Raw genomic sequence first — 21,808 nt, forward strand, 5'->3', positions numbered from 1 at the left:
ATTTGTGATCACCATCAACCAATCAAGGTTGGAGCAAGAGATGGTAAACTAGATCAATTGCTAAATTCTATAGTTAGAGATTTTTGTATGCATGAAATACCAAGGTGTGACAGCTGGATCTCCATGCAACCGTATTAATCATACATCCACACAGCCTTAAACGCGGTAAGCACAGAATTGAGTGAGATTCTCAATCGTTTCTTCGCTTCAGCATAGATGAATATAAGAGGCTCTGAGTTGTGCAATATTGGGCCGCTGATCTCTCACTATTTGGACGCCTTCACATAAGAATTGTTAAGTAGCAGCTCGAGTCGTCTCTTGTCTCGCTATCCTTACTCAGAAAAGCTGAATTCGGAACGTTCTCAGTCTACCCCGCGAGCCCTCCACAATTTTTACCCCGCAGTCGGCATGCCGAGATTTGCATATGGTGGCGGGGCCGAGGATGGCGGCAATCTTCCCGGATAGACAGACTGCAAACTGTTCATACTCCTGAGTCATGACAGACCACCCCAATACCTAATCCAAATCAGAGCTCATTTGCCTATGACACGTACTCCAAGCAAGCGAAAAGTCCGTACCTATGCATGTCGCACGAAGGTGAATTTGCTCAAGTAGATCTCCCGATAACCTTAAGCGAAAATCCCAAGAGCATTTGCAGTCACTACCTACCTACCTGCTACCGCAACAATAATTGTCACAAGACATACGCAATCGAGTAATACGTACCAGAATGCAGCTCGACCACAGTAGATCATTGCGCATCGTGAGCTCTTGGAATTCGGTTTGCGACGCCTAAACCAACGCGCAATACATAAGGTGGAAAGCGCCATCTCTCTATTTGTTTACTTTTGGTTCCTCTCCAGGCAACTCCTGGAATCAGATATATAGTCTTTACGGTTGGTCTTCAACACTTACGTTGCACTCTCAATCTCGAGCGTCCATGGAGTGAAAACTCAATGCAGTATTTTCTGTAGTCAAGATCAATGCATCCTAATCACCTCCATTTCCACGTTGCCAAAGGATCATATTCCATCAGGAGGACTTCCATGTCACTTTCGAGAGCCACCAAAATCACCGCAGAATGAAAATTCCGGTCCGACCGCACTAAACTAAAACAGACGCTAGCGGCCGCGTGCAAAGTTTTGTTGCATGTCGCATACCCTTCTGCTCGAGAATATCTCGCGATCACCACCTAAGCGAAATTCCCACTCGTGAGCCGGGTTCACGAGTCACCACCGACTGGGCCACCAAAACTACTCACTCAACAGAAGTCATACGTACCGCACAATACTACATATAGAGTTGTTATGGGAAGGTGTATACATTTGCTCAATATAGATGAATGCGCGATTGCGAAATAGAGGAACGAAATAGTGGAGATTGGAAGGCGGTCTCGTTCTGGGGTTTGTTCTTGTTTCTAGCTGCGTAGGTATGCTCTTGACATGGAGAGCTTGAAAGCTTAAGCAAGGACAGAAATTGCAGTCTACACACTGCACTTTTAAAGTTTAGATATGAATGCTTGAACAAGTATCCCAAGTAGGAATTTATCATGGCGGTGGTGGTGCGAAGAGCTTCCCGCTCCTCAAAAGCCCAAGACCAAGAGCAGAACACAAATTCGCTCGCGACCCCAATTCACCGCGATCACAACACCGGGCTGTCAATCTTCCATTCCACAGAGCTAGCGGCCGCGTACAGAACTTTTGTTGCACGTCGCAAACTCTTCGACAGCAAGGAAATCTGGAGATTTTGAGCAAGCGACAGGAATTCCCACTTCCCCAAACTCAACAACCAGAGGAGAACCAAAGTGGGACGAGTCGCGCCCACCTGCGCCTACGATCCATTGGTATACTTCATGAGTGCACGTATCTCATCTGCTGGATTAACGTTTAGATTCCAGATTTCCATACTGCACAAAATGAGTCATTGAAAACTGGTTTCTGGGGTTTGGGTTTATTTATTTGTTTTGTTGTTTTGGCTACTTTCTAACTTTCAACACTCATCCCAATCAAGTAGCTTTGGTGTTAGATAGCATTGTAGAGTTCTGTATGGGCCAAACATATCTTCTCTAGTATATTTCGCATTGATCATTTGTTTCTGATCTATTACACCTTTCAATTGAAGCTCAGCACAACAAACATGTCACCAAATTCCCAACTCCATAGTTTACCACCTGATCAGCATCTTTCCTCCACACTCGCTTTTGAACCACCCAACATCTCATCCAAAGACCATATCCTCTCCCACATCTCCACTCCCACCCGCAAACCTGAACTTCACACCCTCCCACCCCTCCCTTCTCCTAATCCTCACCCTCAAATCCCCGTCCGGGTGTTTGACCTGCGCACTCATAACCTGCAACTTAACACCCAACATCCTCGCCCCCTCAATCTCAAACCCCACCGCCAACATAGCCGCCACACCCACAATCTCCGAGGTCGCGAAATACCGTCCGGGACACAACACCGTACCGCCTCCAAACGGCGTAAATGCCTGCTTGCGTTTCTTCTTGTCGTCTTTGCTAAGACTTTCGATCGATGACGGGAGGAATCGCGAGGGCGAGAAATCACCTGCTGAGTCGCCCCAGTTGGATGAAGAGGTGTGCATTGGGGTGCAGGGCATTTGGATGACGCTTCCTTTCTTGAGGAGGTATGTTGAGTTGAGGAGGGTATCTTCTACCACGACTTGACTCGATACTATTGCGGCTTTGACACGCATGGTTTCTTGCCAGGTGCTGATCAACAGTGGGCATTTCTGGTGCAGGAGGCTGATATTGAGAGTTGCTTCGCGTAAGCCGTTGTCTGAGGAGGTTGTGAGTGTTGTTATGGAGGTGAGTTCTGAGCGGATGGAGGAGAGGAGGTTGGGGATCGTGTAGATGTAGGAGAGTAGCCAGAAGAGTCCTGGGTTGGAGTTCATTGTTGCGGCCATTAGGATGCCGATATCGAAACTTCCAATGTCGGCGTTGTTTAGACCGGCATCTGAGAGCACGGAGAATCGTCCTTGGATGAAGTCGCTGGCTTTCATGTTGTGCTTGCCGTCGTAGTAGCGCTTGAAAGCTGCTGCGAAGGCTGAGCGAGCTCGATGGCCAGTGGGACAGGTTACTGAGGGGAGAACGTCAAGATAGAGAAGGCCGACTGAGGATTCGAAGTCACTGGGAAGTGTTAGATAGAAGATGTCAAATTGGGTAGGAATATATACGTCAATTTCTGCATCATAGTCTCATCTTCCGATATTGGATTGACAGGTCCATACAGCGCCTCCGAAGTCGCGATGGTAAAGCGCCGCTTCAACCACTCGTAAAGATTAACCTCCTGGACTTGAGTCCCAACCTCATCAAGAAAAGTAGCGAATTTGTCCAGTCCTCGAGCATTCATTTGGAACAATGACGCACTAGGTTGCAAGACCGAATGGGCAAGTTTGGATGTTGATTTGCCTATAGAATTCTCGTCTCCGTCCTCAGAACCAGGTACACTGGCTTGAAGCAGTTTGATTTGCCGGTCTGTCATCTGGAAGACGCGTTTTGATGCTGACGTTGAGATGGGATCGAACGACAATGTCTTGGCATTGCGATAGACCGCTTGCACGAGGTCGGGGGAGGTGATGATGTAGATTCTGGTCGAGAAGATCTTGAGAGTGAAGATTGGTTTTTGGATTGTCTCGCTGGATGTGTGTTTTAGTCTGAGTTGTGGTTTAATTTGGGATAGTGGCACCTACCAGAGCTTTTGGAGGTAATCTGCTTCGAGTTGCATGATACCGAGAAGATGTCCGATGAAGGGCACTTTGGGTTGGAATATGGGAGGCTCTCTTGAATCTACGCTTGAATTGGATGTGTACCATCGAATGAGTACACCTATTACCAGGCCAGTAGCCAGGAAGAGTGTGTGCCTGCTGCTCAACCCCTGGCTTACCAAACCATCTACGGAACTGCTATTTGCAGCCATCTTCACCAAACAGAAAAGTATAACTATTGGCCCGGACGCTACACAAGAAGTGTGATCGAAAAGATACCAAAACGAGAGACACAATGCTCAAGTGAGATAAATGTTGAAATGGAAGGGACGTCATGTCAGCTTCACAGGGTGAGATTGCCACGTGACTTCAATCTATCATGATTTGATTGGACAAAATGCACAACAAGAAAACGTGCTGAAGCGGGGGATATGTGTGAGCAGCTTTAATTCTCTGGTCCAAAATCTGACTGGAAACCCGTTCTCATTTCTATGGTTCTTATCTCCCTTTCAAACTGGTCTCTGGTTGATTGCTGTGGGAATAGACTCTTTACTTGCCATGGGTTGGGGCTTGAAACCTCAGGTTCATCCCAATCTAAAATCCGCGGGCCTTGGAGCGCATAATAACGTTCCAAAAGAACACGAATCTCAAAGGCCAAAGCCATCGTGATATTATCGTCCCAACTGCAAGTCAACTCAAAAGTGGTGGCGAGTCAGCATTCCCCTTACCCCGAACACTTCACTACCTACTCAGGAGCGTTGCGTCGTCCTTGGCGAAGTATCAGACCCCGAAAATCATTCCTCGATCCTCATATCACAAATCGTCGCTTAAACAGAGGCGTGATATCAGTGGTCAATGAACCGATTCGAGTGACCACACGCGCCGGATCATCATATCACAAGAAGGGTTTGATAGTCGGTTACGGAACGTCTGATAGAATAATTAGTCTGCGTTGGTGGCCGGCAAGGAGATGGGAGAAGCGTGGAGGGTGGGCAAGATCCGAGGCGCGTGGTTGAATTTAGGAGAGATGCTGATTGAAGGATTCAGAATTCTCGAACAGCCTGTGTAGCAGAAGGAGCTGTTGGTGGCGGTGCTTGCGTGACAGAGGGACATCGGCGGAAACGTGCAAGGGATCAGCTGTGCTGGGCTGGAAATGTTCCGGCTCGAATCTCGTTGTTGAGAGATACTACTGTATTATTTACCTGGCTGTTTATGTCTCCACGATAGCTTTTTGGCATTGCAAACCTTTTTAGAAAGAAGGCGAGAAAGTGGAGTCTTAAGTTTGGAAAGCTTGCGACGACGCGCGATCTTTTGGATACGAACGAACCTTTTGAGTTTTTGCTGTTCAAGCTTTGGTTGCTGGTGGAGATGTCTTGGGTGTTGGAATCTTTCGTGATAGGATGACCGTTGTTGGGTGGGAAAGGTGGGCAGGTTAGCGTCCGTTAGTGGTCAAGTCCCTGTTTCGGGACCACTACTGCAGGTGTCGGCGCAGTATTTTTAGCTGTCGCCATCGTCAACGGCGTCCTGTCAACCAAGGTTTGGCGCGGGACTGACGCTGCGAATCGAGATCTGGGGGCTCAATCACTTGAAAAAAGGTTACATTTATTTCATCACTGTGCAGGGGATGGAGAATGCGATTATTTCATACAGTACAAAGGACATAGACAAGAATGAATGTCTTGCGAAAGTTTCCTTCCTTGTCATGGTGGATCTTCGGATCAATCTTCAAGACGGGGATTGCCCAGTTGAGAGCTTTTCGATACGATAGCCACTCGATCTTCCAATAATGAGCCACTGGGAGTCTGTTCTGCCATCTGCACCATTCAGCTTGAATCACGCCCGCAAGTTTTATGCTGCACCAATCCCGTGGTTCGCAGTCATCGTGGTGCAGCAAATCCTGCACAGCCTCGTCCTGTTGATTATTATTGCGACGCTCGCTCGCCCGCCAGCCCGCCAGCCCGCCAGCCCGCCAAGACCCCATCCAGACCCAGCCAGAAGTTCCCCGTACCAACGCAGTGCAACCCAACCTGAGGTCCTGAGCCAACCCACATGAGCCACTCCACCAGTATCTGTCCAGCACGCAGCTCAGCTCAAAGCCTCTACATGCACTCGCAATCTTTGCAGAGAAGCAAGCCTGATTACGATCACATATCAATCTATTGATTCTACGACGTTACGAACACAATTGACGGCCGAAGACCTCCACGACATCCTTCCCTGTACCTATTCTAGTACCAAGACTTCGCCCCCCGTTGCACATCCAAACAAACCACCAGATTCTCCCGCAGCAACCGTTTCGAAAACGACCAGCCTGCTCGCCCAACATCTTTTGTAGCAGATCGCACACACGCACACGCACGAGCGCAGCTAAAGACGTCTGATTTCGACATCAGCCAACTGTCCCTGCCCATAATCTGTGCTGCTATTCATAATCTTCGCAAATTAATGCTGGTGTTGCGGTAACAAACAAAAACATCCGCAAAAATATCACGACGACCACGCCTCTTTACGAATCCACGATAAGAACCACAACGACGCTGCTGAGCGTTCGCAGACTGCTGCACTTCTACTTCCTCTCCTAGGCGGCTTCCCGCCAATTCAGTTCACCGCCGCCATGGACCAAACAGCACATGCCCTCGTCGCCGCCAACCTCATCTACGCGCGAGCGAACGAGACGTCCACAGAGATTGTAAAGGAGTCCAGACCGCCCATATACAAAGCCATCGGTATATCGTTAGCTATAGGATCGGGCGTGTTCATCGGCGTATCTTTCGTGCTGAAGAAGATTGGGTTGTTGAGGGCAAACGAGAAATACTCTGAGGAAGCAGGGGAGGGATATGGATACCTGAAGAATGCTTTCTGGTGGGGAGGAATGACACTTATGATTCTTGGGGAGGTAATGAATGCTGGGGCGTACGCTTTCGTCGATGCTATTCTGGTGGCTCCTATGGGAGCCTTGTCTGTGGTGGTTACCACGATTCTATCTGCCATATTTCTAAAGGAACGATTGAGTATGGTGGGGAAGATTGGGTGTTTTCTGTGTATCATTGGATCCGTGGTTATTGCCATGAACTCACCGTCTGAGTCTTCGGTCGCCAATATCCAGGAGATGCAGCATTTCGTCATTGCGCCGGGCTTCTTGTCTTTCGCAGGCGTGGTACTCATTGCTTGCGCTGTCATCGCGTTCTGGGCTGGTCCGAGATACGGGAAGAAGAGCATGATGGTGTACCTGTCGATTTGCAGTCTTATGGGAGGTCTGAGCGTGGTTGCTACACAGGGTCTGGGTGCTGCTATTGTTGCACAGATTGCTGGAAAGCCTCAGTTCAACCAGTGGTTTTTGTACGTCTTGCTGGTCTTTGTGATCTTCACACTTGTCACGGAGATCATATATCTGAATGTAAGTATTGTGCCCCTCTGCGAATACTCCACTGACAAGAAATAGAAAGCATTGAATCTGTACAATGCAGCTTTGGTTACACCGACATATTATGTTATCTTCACCAGCTGTACGATCATCACATCGGTAATTCTCTTCCGAGGTTTCAAGGGAACGCCAACTTCTATCATTACCGTTGTTCTCGGCTTCTTCACTATCTGCGCCGGAGTTGTTCTTCTACAACTTTCGAAATCAGCCAAGGATGTTCCAGACGCAGCGGTCTTCTCTGGCGATCTGGACCAAGTCCGTACCATTGCCGAACAGGAGCAGTCAGAAATGGAACCAAAGGCGGATGCTATCAGAGGTGCAGCAGCTATTGTCAGACGTTTCTCACAAGTGAGAAATAAGAACGAATTGGAGGAAGCCAGACGGTTACACGAGGAGAAGCAGCAAGATCTGGAACCCATTGGAGAGAATGAGCACATTGAATGGGATGGTCTCCGAAGACGTAGGACAACATTCGGGACCAACAGTGTCCGATCTCGTGCAAACACTACTCCATTCCCCGATTTCGATACTCACACGCCTGTACAACATCCACCTCTTGGAATGTCACGTTTCCCCAGTGACTCAGATTCTGATCATGATGAAGAGCGCCCTAACACTGGATCCTCGATGTCATTCTTTGCCCGAGCGAAATCGATCGTCGGTCCACGATCCCGCAACAGCACAAACCAACCTCACGTTCAAAGTCCAATGCATCCCGTTCCTCTAACCGAGATCAGCATCCCAGCCTACAAGAGTAATCTCGATGGCAGCGACAATGCCTACTACGGACATGACGAGCAAGGAGTCGGTCCTACCTATGGTCTTCCTGGAGGAAAGACAGAATATGAAGGCGCAGGTCAACGCGAACGCCACATCACTATTGTAGAAGACCACCCTCCCCGTCTGCACAGCTCGGGTAGTCTTCATCCTTCCGCAGGACCTACACCACCGCCTCACTCCGCCCGCCGCCAGTTCTCATTCCAAAACGTCTTCCGCAAAGGCCAATCGCAAGCTCAAGCCTCTGAAGAACCACAGCAGCAATCACGTACCTCTCCTCGCAAAGGCATCGGAAGTCGCCGCGGCAGCACACCAGCCGTCAAGGGAGCTACCGAGGAAGAGCGCCTGGGTCTAGTCAAAGGCGATACCAACTTAGGCCGCCAACCCGTCGCACCACCTTACGACGATGATGACGATGACGATGAGAGTGAGGGATGGCTAGACGATAAGACGCGCATGCGCAGCGATTCTGAAGGGAGTCGCGACCTGACTTCCAGATCTGGAAGACAGGAGAAGGAGATTGAAGCTGGAGGTTCGAATACGCAGAGGAGCAGGAGTGAAGAGGAGGAGTTCTATGAAGCGCAGAGGAGGAAATGGGATGCGGGGAAACAGAAGGTGATGAGTCCTGGGATGGGGAGAGCGTTACCGCCGCCGCCGAAGGATGAGGAGGATGATGACCCGAGGAGGGGTGCTGGTGGGAGAGGAGGTGGTGCGAGAGGGGCGTTCATTTAGGCGGAATGGAGTAGACGGCAACCGGATGAGTGATGATGACTTGCATTGGGTTCGGCTGGGACGTTTTTTTGGGTATAAAGTACATGCACGGCTTGACAGAAAAGCAAGGAAGGGATACATACATGTCGATTGATGGACCGATGAATGTCTGATGGGTAATGAATGAACCTTGTGCTATAGACTGGGCGTGGTGTTTGCATGGGCGGCGGAATTTTGTGTTTCAACGCTCGCGTTACGTTGCGTTGGCTATGAGCATGATACACGGTACATGCAGGACGAAGGGCATTAGCTCTCTGTACTAGATAGGATACCATTGGGATAGAGATCCAGTATATGGCGAGGCGAGGGAATGGAAACAGGAAATGCAAGATCGCAATGTGTTGACAATGATGATACTTTGTTGAATGATACCTGTGAAGAAACATGTGTTGTGAAGTGTGTTGTGAGATTAGTGAAGGGTTTTGTTTACAATTAAACATTTCTAAGCGAGAAAGTATACACGCACACATCGGACAGAATTTGTTGCTGCTGAAAGACTTGCGATCAGAAAGAGGTAAATATTTTTGATTCGAGAACATCCATATAAATTCAATGTCCCGCCCATTTTCGCTCATATACAAATATATATGAAAACGTACAACAACCCCCCTCCCCTCACCTCGCATGCGGAATCCTCTCCCACGGCCTCTCCAACTCCCCAAACACACTCTCGGCATCCAACTCCTTATCACTCTCCGCCTCCCTACTCCTACTCCTCTCCGTAACCTTAAACTCCGTCTTCTTCATAATCCCCCTATCAAAACCCCCCTCCAGATCCATATCCATATCCAACTCCCCGCTCCTACTCCCCCCTCGCTTCCTATCATCCAAGCCACCCCTCACACTTCCACGACGACGACCACCACCACCAATACCACCACCACCAATACCACGACCACCAGAACCACCCATATACACCAACTCCTCCTCACTACTCTCCGGGTCCCCCTTCCTCTCACGAGTCCCCCTCCCCCCCGACCCCCCAATCGTCACCAACTCACTCGGCGCACTGCTTCCAATCCCCGCTTCTCCAGCCTTCCCAGCACTATGATTATAAGGGCCTCCTTTAGACGAGCCGGTGACGCGGGATCTAGAGCGGTTGAAGAAGGAGAATTGGCGGGAGAGGAGGGCGCGTAGGGGGGGGAGGCAGATGCATATCACGCCGACGTTGATCTCGATTACGGACCAGAAGCCGGAGGTTATGTCGTAGGTTGTGTCGGGATTCTTTGCGGATTTGAGGGCGAAGAAGCGCATTATGCTGGTGAATGTTACGCTGTGGGAGGGGGAGAGGGTGTGTTAGCTGGGGGTTTTTTGGTTTTTTTTCTCGTGGGTAGGGGGGTTGTGCGGTTGGGGGTTTGAATGATATGGGAAGGAGAGGAAGGAAGGAAGGAAAGGAAGACTTACAAAAACCCCAACCCAAAAACACAATACAGCAAGAACTTCTCCCTCATATCCCTCTGCAACTTATACACCATATGCATCGGCAGCATCAAGATCAGAAAATCCGTCGTAATGGAGAACACCGCATTCGTATACCACGCATTCACCAGATTGTAGCAATGCCCAGGCTTCTTCTTATTCCAAGCCTTGTCTACGGGGATGCATTGGAAGATTCCTGCGATGGTGGTTGAGATGGCGAAGAGGCCTACTATGGTGAGGAGTGAGTAGATTAGGATCCGGTAGTACCGCTGGGGCATGATGCGCAGGTAGAGGAGGAGGATGGAGGCTTTGTTCATGGCGACGGCCATTTTGTAGGTTATTTGGAAGACCCAGTGGAGCTGTGTGGGGTGTTAGAATCTCGAATCTTGAAATGTGAAGTTTGAATGGGATGGGGTTGGACTTACAATCAGACATATTTGGATTTGTCTTGGTAGAAGGTGCTTCTTGTGACGTCCCCAGCCATGGGAAAATGCTGTTGATACCTGGTCAGTATTTCGAACTGGTTACACGAAGTTGGGTATCAGGACTTACCAGCAAGTGTTACGCTATTGCAATTCATTGTAAAAACCTACAAGGCAGAAGATTATCAGCTCGTGGTCTATCCAGCTCACATCACATTCCTCTCAAGATGAAAGTGAAACTTACAAACGCAGACAGCGCAGCCCAATCATCAATGCCCAACTGCTTTGAAGTAATTCTACTCACAAAGCGAGCCAAGATGAAGGTTGGCGTCAAGCAGAGAAAGATGAGAACAGCGGTCTTCTCAAAGTCCCCATGATGGAGATCCGAATTATCGACAACCATGATGCCGTTTACAGATGGAATGGAAGATCTGAAATCAATCAGATGAAATCAGATGGCATCCGCGTGTCACTGCAAGAACGAGCGACGCATCCGGAGAAACAGGGACAAGCACTCATATGTAAATTCCTTAGAAGTCTTGTTGCCGCTAAGGAGTCTCATATGTTTCTTGTCCTTCTTGTCACCGGCTAGGCTGTTCAGCCCTGGTTAGTGTAACCCAAACATTGATACTTTGAGGAGCGAGACAAGAACCATGGGTGGGATGTGTGAACAAGGGCATTCGGCGTTGACAGCGACCGCATCTTGCATACTACTACTAAGTACAGTACTAGAATCGTGCTTCTGGACTCTCCGAAGTAGTAGCTGCCCTGAATGAGCTGCAGAACCCGCTGCAGGAAAGTAACACACATCCTTGCGGGCCAAGCGAACGGACCTTGGAAAAACGTGTTTGTTTTCTGGATAGTGCTTTAGGGGTTTCTCCCCTTGCGATAGATAAAGGTTTTGATTGGGTTGAAGGAGTTGTGAAATTGGGATTCAGGCACATATCCTTGTAGACACGCCACGCCCCGACGAGGCAGGAAAGGTAATCAATCTGCGGGATGCAGGTTTGATGGGACTACTGGGGCCGGTACAACTTGCCTTTTTACCCAGCCGAGAACTTGTTGAAAATCCATCTGAAATAAGTTTTTCTGTGAAGTTGCAGACACGAGAAGTTTGTTCAGAAACAACAGTGACATTGGATGTTGATGTTACTTCGCTTCATCACTGGTGCTGAGACAATCGGATCTTACCGAGAATATGCGAACTGACGCTTTTGTTGGCTTGCGAACCGTGGGTCCTGACGATCGTCCGACCGATTCAACGGTTCTGACAACGAGCTCATTATCATTTCCCACTCATCCCAAGCTCCTCCCCCGCCCCCATCCCAGCTCTTTTATCCATTCATCTATCAATCAATCAATCAATCAATCGCCCAGATCCCCAAATCCAGATCCACATCTTTAATATCTGGCGCAGTCCAGACCTCGGAACAGCAAGCCCATCTGCCGAGAGAAGCAGGTGAGAATAAGCGTACAAGTGGATGTGCGGCGGGTCAACCCCAGTAAAATCTTGAGCAACTCCATTCCCCGCCCCCTAGTTCCTGGATGACAGTCCTTGGCCACATAAGCTTCAGGGGCGCGCCATTCGCTGGGCGAACGGGGAAACGTTTCCTGGCTAGGCACAACTACTGGCCGTTGAAAAGATCTCCGATCGTTCGGCACCACTACTACTGACCCGAATGGATGAGTTGCAGCAGGCGCAGGATTTGATTCCTGGAAGGCGTTCGTAGTCGGGTTGTTCCGCCAATCGTTTAGAGTTTTGAAGTGAGATGTCTTGCGCTGATTTTGACTTTGAAGATTCCGAGAGCCGGAGCTGGGAGGAGGGAAATGGGAGATGGGAGGGGGGATACGAGGTCCTTTGGGGGGTGTTCCTGCATGCCGCCGTCCCTCGATTGTGCAATGTTTGGGTGGTGCACCAACAGAAAAGTCTGTATTCACTTTTCCTCAATCACATTGCAATCACATTGCTGACTTTGTCCCTCGATTCTGGAATGTTTGGGTGGTGCATCAGCAGAAAAGTCTGTATTCACTTTTTCCTCAATCACGTAGCTGGCTTAAGACTTTGAGATTATGCTTCAGGAGAGACCTCCGCTGTTGCTTCAGCGTAAGTCAATTTGGTTCTTATTACAAAGTTTACTTCAATGTTTCGTCACAACTATATATGTACAATAAACCATCCACAGGCGGATCATCACAACCAGTTCAGCAACGCAGCATGGAAAGATGCCGGATCCTGGATCTGAGGTGCGTGACCAAGTAGTGGAAACGCTACATAGGTACATCCGGGGATTTGTGCTGCAACTGTGGGGCCGAGAACATCGTAGTGACCTAGCAATGGCTTAACATTCGCTGGTGCCCATTTGCTTCCAATGGCGGTGGTGTCTTTTTCACCGACGATGAGGAGGGATGGCATCTGGAGATTGGGGAGCTCTTCGATGACGGGTTGAGTGAAGATCATATCAGTTGTCATTGCCATGTTCCAGGCGAAGTGATCTCCCAATGATCCCTCATAGATGCTGAACAGCATGTTGACCCAGACGTCGTATGATGGGTCCCAGGTTCCGGCATAGTAGGTACTTTGTTGATAAGACTTGAGACTGGCGAAGGTGGTGTTTTGCTCAGCTGCGTAGGAGACGTCTGGTGATTGATAGGGAACGCCGAGTTCGAACCAGTTCTCGAGGCCGAGAGGGTCGACCATTATGAGGCGGGAGGTTTGAGATGGAAACATGAGGGCATATCGAGCTGAGAGCATGCCGCCCATGGAGTGTCCCAGGAGGGTAGCATTTGTAACGCCAATGCTGTTCAAGAGACTATTGGTGTTTTGCGCGAGAGCCAACAGAGTGAACTGATACTCAGATGGCTTTGTCGACTTGCAGAATCCGATTTGATCAGGCACAATAACTCGGTATCCATCATTGACAAGAACATTAATAGTGGCGTTCCAAGTGGCGCCACAGAAGTTCTTTCCGTGGAGCAGGACGATGTTGCCTTTAGGTGTGCCCGCAGGTGAAACATCCATGTACGACATGGTGAGCTGCTTCCGCTGCGAGACGAACCGGTAGCTCTTGACGGGATAGGGGTAAACAAAGTCCAGGCCATTTGCAGAATCTCCGCGTTTGGCAGCCATCGCTTTCGCGCATGATGCGACGCCTAGCAGAGCGAGAAGGGACGTAAAGAGCTTCATGGTGTAAGTGTCTAGATGCCACAGCGAGGCCGAGTGAAATCTGAGGTTAACTCTGGTAAAAGAGGCGCATTAGATGAATATCTGAAGCACGCCAGTATAGCGGAGTGACTCACCTGCTTTGATGTGGCTGGCTGTTTTGGCCCCAATTGCTGCAGATGAAAAGCAAGAAGTCAAAGAAGAGGGAGAACCAGGGAATTAAATGCAGCCGCTTCAACTGCCATGGGTATATGAGATTAGCATGCATGGGTTATGGATTGTTGTGGGTTCCTGTTAGTGCATTATTTCCGAGCGAGCTTGACCAGGGGGGAAGCAGGATTGTGTGTGAAAGCTTTTGCGATGAACATGTCTATACGTGCCGATTTCAGGGAGATATCACTGAAATAAAGATTAAATAAAGATTGGTATTTTGATATTTTATCTTTCATCATGATGGTCATTTATTGAAGTCCGATATTTTGAACGTCCAAAACGTGCTGCGATTGAAGTTCCTTTCTATACAAACCCCACCCCCGCTCAGGAACACTTTATCCGCAGCCCCACCGCTCGCCACTCTCTGGTGCAAGCTTATGCAGTGAAGCCAGGTTCTTCATAGGTGCCAAGCATCAACAATCGGAGTCGAAGCCTTCTTAAGAATTGCCACGTCAATCTTCGGATTATCATTTTGCTTTTTGAGTTTCGGTGTTGACGAGTGTATATTGATATTTGATACATGCTGGATTCCCACCTGCCTGAACGAAGTTCCCTAGGGAATGTTTTAGACGAATTGGGATATCAATTATTGAACTCGGGTCTCAGTTTGACGTTAATTGTACTAGTGCTGAGGCAAAAAGAGGGGTGGTTGTTCATTTCGGGGAAAGCCTTGCAATTTATCGTTTGATATCCATTAGTGTCAGGAACAGAAACTTTATCTACTTTGCTGTAGTAATTGACTAATCGAAGACATTCTTCAGAAGTTCTGGTACCTTCAAATCCAAGTGACACATATGTGAAGGTAGCATTTACCATTGAGAATATTGAAAGAAGCAAATGGATGTGTTGACTTTGGAAAGCTATGGTCGACTACCATGGATCGCTCACTTAGCTTGTTTATTACAACATCAGTGTCTTGCATTGCATGAGCAATTTAATTCGTACCGATACCATTGGCTAACACACCGTTCGTTTTGTGCAATGCGCTCTTGTACAACTCCATCTTCGCTCCCGTTTTGCATGCAATAATTTGTAATTATCGAATCGAGAGTACACAGTATAAACAAATTTTATATCATAGAGATCAATTGCTGTATGGGATTCCTTCTAGTTGGTCTGTAGACTTACTCTGTCTGGATAGTAAGCAATCGCATAGAACGTCTTCTGCCATTAATTTAGAATCTTCCCCAGGATGGAGCCTCGTCGCGAATGATGTTCTGATCTGATTCTGTGATCTACGCTAATGAGATTCCATTGAACGATTGCTCAAGCAATTCTTTGGTTACGTGTCTCGAAAACTTTTGACCATCGCAGAGCAAGATTTAAAATCCGAACTAGACAGGCACATGAAATGGGCAATGACACATCGTATCTGAATCTCAGACAGTACTATTGAAACCCACACGACACAGAGCGTCAACAATCTCGTATGGTGGTACTCTCCAGTGAATGGCTAAGCTATTGTGCACGCAATCTTCATGCGCTATTGGTACAATCTACGAGGACGAAGCAGCCTCCAAGTAAACAAAACAAGGCAAGGAGCTCGCTTACAACTCCGTACACGTGACAGCTCATCATCGGCCAGAAACGGGCTCAGTGGCTCCGAGCCGAGGGCGAAATTCCGAATGTCTTCAAAAATCTGACTCCTTTCAACAAATAATGCGCCGAGCAACACATTCTTCAAGATGGCTGTGATTATGATGAGGACGGCTGGCCGGACCGTTCTTCGACGACCGTACCTCCCAACAAGACAGCAACCACTCTCCAAACGACACCATACCAACTCTTCGACCCCCACTACGGCACCCCCAAAGCAAGATGACCCCGCCAACAACATTTCGATTCCTGTGCCAAATACCGTGGGAGCGATACCGTTATGGCAGAGATTAGGTCCGCTTTCGAGGGCCTTCCAGGCGTATGGTAGAAGCCAGAGGAAGAGACCACTGGCTACGCAGTTCGTCAGTTCGCTGGTTATTTTCTCCCTTGGGGACATTTCGGCGCAAAGCATAGGTGGAGATGAATATGACTACAAGAGGACTCTGCGAGCCTTGGTTATCAGCGCGGGTTCGTCGATACCAAACTATAAATGGTACGTCGAAAGCAAAGGCGGTTGGGCAGCCGAGGGAAGAAAGCTAACACATTCATTTTAGGTTCATGTTCCTAAATAGCCACTTCAACTACACCTCCAAAGCTCTCTCCCTCGTCACGAAGGTCACTGTCAACCAGATTGTCTTTGCGCCCTCGTTCAACACATTTTTCTTCGGCATGCAATCATTCCTGTCTGGAGATTCTCTTCCCGCGGTTTGGGAACGCATAAAGCACACGGTTCCGACATCGGTAGTGAACAGTTGTAAACTGTGGCCTGCAGTGACAGCATTTAGCTTTACTTTCATCGATCCTCAATATCGGAGCATATTTGCAGGTGTTATTGCTATTGGGTGGCAGACATATCTCAGCTTCTTGAATAGAAAGGCGGAGAGGGCGGCTGCTGGGAAGATAGATGGGACATTCTCGGTAGAACAAAGGATAGAAATGTCTGCATAGGATTTTGAATTTCGGTGGTTGGAGCTTGATGTTTTGCGATGGGGGCGCTTTGAACATCAGGAAATATTTCTGCGGAGGAACATATTGGGGGGCGTTTTTTGATACCATTAGCATAGACGGACGGAGTTGGGTTAGATTTGAGACGGTGCATTCATGATTTGAGTTACATACATCGGGACAAAGAGATCAATAGACAGGTATAACATGCAGTCGCCATTATCACAGCTTATGAGCCGAAAACATGATCTCGAAAGAGCAAATGTAAAGCAGCGGACAGACTATCTTCAAGAGAAGAGTCAGGACGATCTGTTATTTTCTGGATGAACTGATTTATATAGGATGATAGGAACGGATACGTTAAAGATGACATGGCAAAAGAGCACAGATTTCCAGGCCAATCCCCTTCGCAAAGAAACCAGAGTGGACAACGAACCATGAGACCGAATAACAATCCAAGGCTGCCGACCAAAAAGACGGTAACAAAGGCGAGAAGCCAGATAGAGTTGTGAAACTGTGATAGTAATTGATCAAACTAAGTTTAGACTATGTACAAGACCCTTCAACACCACAATAAGTCTCCATTTTGACACTCTTTTCAGCTTCAAGTGTTGGTTTGATGACGATGTCGTACGGATGTGCCTGGAGCCCAAGCCCACGCGAACACCCAACCCCGAGGACGATGGAAATGAGGTATGGTGGGAGGTGTGGAAGATAAATGTGTTGGAGGGAATCCTGTCTCGAGCAAGCAGAGGTAATGGATTGGAAGCGGCGTGGTGGGGGTGCTGTATCCTGGTGATGTGCGGTTGTTGATGTTGGGCTCCAACCGATCAGCCACGAGGAATGGGAAGAAGCTCGCAGCATCTTTCGATCCCTTTGAGGTCTATAGGCGTGGAAGTGGAATGGTACTGTTGACACTGGTAAGGTTTGCAGGGACGAGATGATTGTTCTGCTTAGGAAAGCCAGGTTGGAAGCACAACCATAAGGCAGAGAGTGGATGTTATCCAATGCGTAGCGCAGAGACCTTAGGCAGGAAAACTTCTGGCAGATGATGGGGTTGGTCCTGGTGTTTAGCTAATCTCGTGGGAAATGTCGTAGGCGTATGGTGTACAGGTCCATTGAGATTGAAGCTGGACGTGCTTACAAAAATGAAGATGGAGGGTGATACGTGACGAAGAAGACTCTAGTCTCAGATCCCGATGAAATACAAATCTCGGGGAGGAAACCTCGATGGCGAAGTCAAGGGAGAAGCATCGCAGGTTGGGAAGAGCCCTTCCTTGATGATGATATGAGGTGAGTGTGGTGCTCAGATACATTGTTTTGGCTGTTTGGCGTGATGGTAATAGGGTGTGATGGAGTGGTGTTGGAAGTATCGGCGGCGCTGTTGTGATCGCTGTTGTTGCAAGCGGAAAAAAGGACGAACGCCACATCATCACCGTGGATGTTGACTAATGTAGCATCATCCGAAGATTCTGGTTGCTTGTCCTCCTTCCCGTGTGCATATATCCTCATGAGTATGCCAGCTGCTTCCCATATCTGCCATCTTCCCCCTCCCGGGAGATAGACTCAGAAGTATACTGGCTGCAGAAGCGATTTCCTCCTCTTCCTGCATATTCTCCTCCCTGTGTGCGATAATTCAACCGCTGTGGTCTTTGCGGACGCAGCTGAACACGAAATCTGCGTCTCCATCCCCCAGGAGCCTGTCGCAGGCTGTATATTCTCCAAATGCGCCGTGTATTTCTTGAATTCCTTGCTCATCCGGTGATACACAATGAGCAAATCAATATCACCGTCAGGGGTTCGGAGCTCCAGCGCCTGTCTGTTGTGATTGCAAAATCTCATCTTCTTGTTTCGGCTCTTCGTATCTTGTCCAGCCCATCCTCTCGGTTTCCGCGCTGCCGTAGCTTCTTCACTTGGTCAGTCGCTAAGTATACCTCTCTCCGTTTGAAATTTACTCACCTGCGCCATACCACCCACTTCACGATCATCATATCTTGGCTTCAAAGAAGACACTGCCGGATATGATGCTATGGACCTTATCCAAGGATAGCGTAGGGACCGTTTCTGGTAGATTGGTATTACCATCAATGACACAATGATAATACTGACAGAAATATACCAGAAACGGTCCCTCCCGACCGTGGACGATGGTGATAGGAATTTGATTGCTGATGGAATGGAGGGCGAGGAAGAGGGTTATAAGTTGAATTTGGAGGGGAGAGGAGAGGAGTAAGCGACGAATCATAGCCAGCAGAGATATTTTGCCTCACCGTCTCACCGATGTTGACTTGTGCCGTGCGGCTAAGCGAGGGCGTCTGATAATATGCACATAACCGAGACTGAGCCATTTTCTCTTCTCAGCTCAGCCAGTACTTGCTCGCGAGATCCATACACCAAGGTGAGGATACCGTGGATCGAATACATGGCATCTCTTTGTGCAACGTAGCTTAAACATGCTGCCACCAATCATCTCCTCACGCTGAGGAACAGCATCCGTCCAGCTCCTCACCGCACTTGCCGGTATCCCAGGTACTTGCGATTCATCGCAGATCTCCACCATCGAGTAGAAATGCGTATGGATCATAGAGTGTGCACCGCTACTCGTCGGGAAGCGACAGAACGCTTGTCGCTCGAAGCGGAAAACGTGGTACGAGAATTCCATACCTTTCGACCGTGAATCAGCTAGTCAACAACACTCGTGTTACTGTCTTCGTTGCCGATGTGGAAAGCCACGGGAGTAAGTCAACAGCTCGATTGGAAAAGGCATCCAGTTTGTTTTGAATTATGCATATTTCCGAAGAAAATATGACAAGTTTTTGATCTTCTTGAACAGATCACAAAGAAAGGCCGAAGCGACGTTCGAAGCCGGAAAAATAATCAAATAAAGAAGTACTAGATCCAGCTGCTTGTCGCCACACGGAAGCACCCAAGTTTGGTGTAGCCAGCCTCTGGCCTTACGAGCTCGCTTGAGCCGTTTGTTCTGGTCATCAAAAGTGACAGCAAACGGAGCAAAACTCGTCATTCATTATGCAGGGTATCATATACTTTTACAATATCCAACTTGTGATCCAACCGATCTAATCCTACAAACGTCCAAAATCATTACTTACCGCCTGCTCCACCATTCTGACTGTTCTGATTATTCCACTGACCGGGCAGGAATGCGGGATTTATGAAAGCTCCTCCGGGAGCAGGGGCTCCATACGGTGAAGTCCCAGGAGGTGGCTGCCATGGGTTCTGTGCATTTGAGAATGGCTGCTGAAACTGAGGCGGGAACTGTGGCCAAGCCATCTGAGGTTGTTGAGGAGAATAGGCGGCTGGCGGCATGAAGAAGTTCGGCACAGCTGGAGGGGCGGGTGGTGCTTGCGAGAATTCCCTTCCTTGAGCTGGCTGTTGGTATTGGCCTGGCGGGTAGGCACTGGGAGGTTGAGAGTAGCTTTGTGGGCGTGGTGGAAGAGAATGACCGCTGCCTCGACGATCTTCATATCCACCTCGACCTCGTCCACGATCGCCACGGCCCCTGCCTCTACCTCGATCGCCTCTTCCCCGATCACCACCTCTGCCTCTACCTCTGAATTGATCCCGATTTGTTCTTTCGTAGTTACCGGTGTAGGGACCTTCTTGAGGAGCTTCGCCATGCCCAACAGCATTTTCAAATCCAGCTGGCCGAGCCAATGGTCTGTAGGGCCCGTCTTCTTCATTATCGTCGTAGTTCATTGGTCTGCTAGAGTCATGTGGAGTATGTTGCTGCTGTAATGGATGTCCACCACGGCCAGAGCCTCCATTCTGCATCTTGCCGCCTCGTCGTTCCATCCTCTTTTGTTTGACTCTTCGCTTGTGCTCTGCTTCAGCCTCGTCATCGGAAAATTCCATCTCTTCGTCTCCGACTTCTTCATCGTGGAGATTGGAAGCGTCAGATCCCTTGTAGGCTTTCAGTGCTTGAGTGAAAACAAACGTCGAGTGCTTTTCCGAGTAGAACACTTTGGTACCCAGTGATAGTCCTGCCTCCGCGATCTCTCCAGCGTTCGTGAACATGACCGAATACAATGGTTTCTGTACAGGTCCAAGAATTTCCGCGACAACTCCAATTACACTTCTATCTTCTAAGCATAGCACAGACCCACTCTCCAACGCTCTGTTCTCGCCAGAAGTCTTCGCCTTGATAACCAGGACATTCTCGACAATATGTTCGACGTTTCCAACTTCTGTGATTGGCATATCCGCGGTAATGGTGACATCGGGTTTTGGTACAATAACATCTGGCACTTCATTCTTGGTTCGCAGTTGAGTTCCGGGTCCTTTGGCTTTTCCACCTCCTTCGTCGTCCGAGCCTCCATCTCCTTCCATCAATATGCGAGCTTGTTCCTCAGGGCTCAATAGCTTGTATGCATTATCGCCATCTTCACTATCGTCATCGGATGAGTCGTCGCTTGAAGAATCGTCGGATGAGGACTCGATTGGGGATGAGTCGATTTCCCATTCTGGATGTTCTTCTTCCTCTGCATTCTCTCCCATAGGTGTATCGTCTTCCGGCGCAATGTTTCCCATTTGGATATCTCCTCTAGACACCGCATTCCCTGGGCCGTCAGGTCTTACTTCACTTTGGGCGGGCAGTGGTACAGGTTGAGCAGCACTATTCCCCAAGAACAGGCCAGGGATGGCAGGATGTGCTGTAGCTGAGGCGCTTTCCTGTTCAGGTCCAGGAATTTGTGCATTGTCGATCTTGATGTCTTCGCTGGCCGAAACGTTCTGTGGGGTAGCGGTCTGTTCAGCGGCAACAAGATTGGTATTCTGGACATCAGGGAGAACATTCGATTTCGGAGAAATGAGTTCGGTTTCTTGGGTCGAAGGCACCGCATCATTTTGCTGCACGGTAGGCTCATTCTTCGCAGCAGTCTCCTGGGCTGGTACTGGTCCAGTACCAGAGAAATTCTGAGATGGAGCAGGAATGTCTTCCACGACAGGAGGAGGGGGATCAAGGCCGCCTAGTAGAGCTTCTAAAGCATGAGTAAGAGGTGGACTTGCTGGCACATCTGCGACTGCTGTATCATTTGCGTTCTCCATGGGGGTATCTTGGGAAGTCTCGTTGATCTCTGTCGCAAGTTCTTGGCTAGGTTTTGTTTCAATGTCTTGTTTTTGTTGAGCAATATTGTCTGTAGCCGATGCTTTCGCACTATCATGCACTTCCGAGTTCTCCATATCTATGTTTCGAGACTTGGCCGTATAATTGTGCTGAAAAAATATGTTGCTGGAGAAAGAATTCCTTTCTCGCGGGGATCCTCAAAATAAAAAGTCGACCCTGCCAGAGCTTAAATTTTAGCGTGGCAGGGGTCCTTGGCGGGCGTCATCCCGTAG

The 21,808-nt window shown here is 48.8% G+C and overlaps 6 protein-coding genes across 6 annotated transcripts; 2 read left to right on the plus strand and 4 right to left on the minus strand.

The window, feature by feature from the left end:
- Window positions 1-1,612: 1,612 nt before the first annotated feature.
- Window positions 1,613-5,404, minus strand: ONS95_001138 (uncharacterized protein). The gene is made up of 3 exons (XM_058494323.1): window positions 3,712-5,404; window positions 3,196-3,657; window positions 1,613-3,148 (listed from the first exon to the last, which is right to left on the minus strand). The coding sequence occupies exons 1-3, from the start codon at window positions 3,936-3,938 to the stop codon at window positions 2,218-2,220; spliced, it is 1,620 nt and encodes a 539-aa protein (XP_058364526.1). The 5' UTR covers window positions 3,939-5,404; the 3' UTR covers window positions 1,613-2,217.
- Window positions 5,364-9,163, plus strand: ONS95_001139 (uncharacterized protein). Its single transcript, XM_058494324.1, has 2 exons — window positions 5,364-7,123; window positions 7,169-9,163. Exons 1-2 carry the CDS (start codon window positions 6,341-6,343, stop codon window positions 8,657-8,659), a joined length of 2,274 nt encoding a protein of 757 aa, XP_058364527.1. The 5' UTR covers window positions 5,364-6,340; the 3' UTR covers window positions 8,660-9,163.
- Window positions 9,158-10,942, minus strand: ONS95_001140 (uncharacterized protein; the record flags this gene model as incomplete). The annotated part of the gene is made up of 5 exons (XM_058494325.1): window positions 9,158-9,971; window positions 10,103-10,476; window positions 10,543-10,610; window positions 10,670-10,706; window positions 10,784-10,942. 5 exons carry the CDS (start codon window positions 10,940-10,942, stop codon window positions 9,314-9,316), a joined length of 1,296 nt encoding a protein of 431 aa, XP_058364528.1. The 3' UTR covers window positions 9,158-9,313.
- Window positions 10,943-12,730: 1,788 nt separating this feature from the next.
- ONS95_001141 (uncharacterized protein) lies at window positions 12,731-14,174 on the minus strand (the record flags this gene model as incomplete). The annotated part of the gene is made up of 2 exons (XM_058494326.1): window positions 13,837-14,174; window positions 12,731-13,775 (listed from the first exon to the last, which is right to left on the minus strand). The coding sequence occupies exons 1-2, from the start codon at window positions 13,965-13,967 to the stop codon at window positions 12,731-12,733; spliced, it is 1,176 nt and encodes a 391-aa protein (XP_058364529.1). The 5' UTR covers window positions 13,968-14,174.
- Window positions 14,175-15,597: 1,423 nt separating this feature from the next.
- Window positions 15,598-16,456, plus strand: ONS95_001142 (uncharacterized protein; the record flags this gene model as incomplete). The annotated part of the gene is made up of 2 exons (XM_058494327.1): window positions 15,598-16,001; window positions 16,063-16,456. 2 exons carry the CDS (start codon window positions 15,598-15,600, stop codon window positions 16,454-16,456), a joined length of 798 nt encoding a protein of 265 aa, XP_058364530.1.
- Window positions 16,457-17,006: 550 nt separating this feature from the next.
- ONS95_001143 (uncharacterized protein) lies at window positions 17,007-21,748 on the minus strand. The gene is made up of 2 exons (XM_058494328.1): window positions 18,413-21,748; window positions 17,007-18,360 (listed from the first exon to the last, which is right to left on the minus strand). The coding sequence occupies exon 1, from the start codon at window positions 21,650-21,652 to the stop codon at window positions 19,556-19,558; it is 2,097 nt and encodes a 698-aa protein (XP_058364531.1). The 5' UTR covers window positions 21,653-21,748; the 3' UTR covers window positions 17,007-18,360; window positions 18,413-19,555.
- Between the last annotated feature and the right edge of the window lie 60 nt (window positions 21,749-21,808).

The sequence above is a fragment of the Cadophora gregata genome (assembly GCF_030347475.1).
Source record: "Cadophora gregata isolate MNR1 chromosome Unknown scaffold_1, whole genome shotgun sequence".
NCBI classification, from domain to species: domain Eukaryota; kingdom Fungi; phylum Ascomycota; class Leotiomycetes; order Helotiales; family Ploettnerulaceae; genus Cadophora; species Cadophora gregata.

What these genes read in the sequence shown, in the direction of transcription:
- ONS95_001138 (XM_058494323.1), bottom strand. Translation starts at nt 3,938, where the DNA reads ATGGCTGCAAATAGCAGTTCCGTAGATGGTTTGGTAAGCCAGGGGTTG. An exon ending in GATTACCTCCAAAAGCTCTG is followed by an intron (nt 3,658 to 3,711) that starts GTAGGTGCCACT and finishes ACACACATCCAG; the next exon opens with CGAGACAATCCAAAAACCAA. An exon ending in ACTATGATGCAGAAATTGAC is followed by an intron (nt 3,149 to 3,195) that starts GTATATATTCCT and finishes AACACTTCCCAG; the next exon opens with TGACTTCGAATCCTCAGTCG.
- ONS95_001139 (XM_058494324.1), top strand. Translation starts at nt 6,341, where the DNA reads ATGGACCAAACAGCACATGCCCTCGTCGCCGCCAACCTCATCTACGCG. An exon ending in CGGAGATCATATATCTGAAT is followed by an intron (nt 7,124 to 7,168) that starts GTAAGTATTGTG and finishes GACAAGAAATAG; the next exon opens with AAAGCATTGAATCTGTACAA.
- ONS95_001143 (XM_058494328.1), bottom strand. Translation starts at nt 21,652, where the DNA reads ATGGAGAACTCGGAAGTGCATGATAGTGCGAAAGCATCGGCTACAGAC.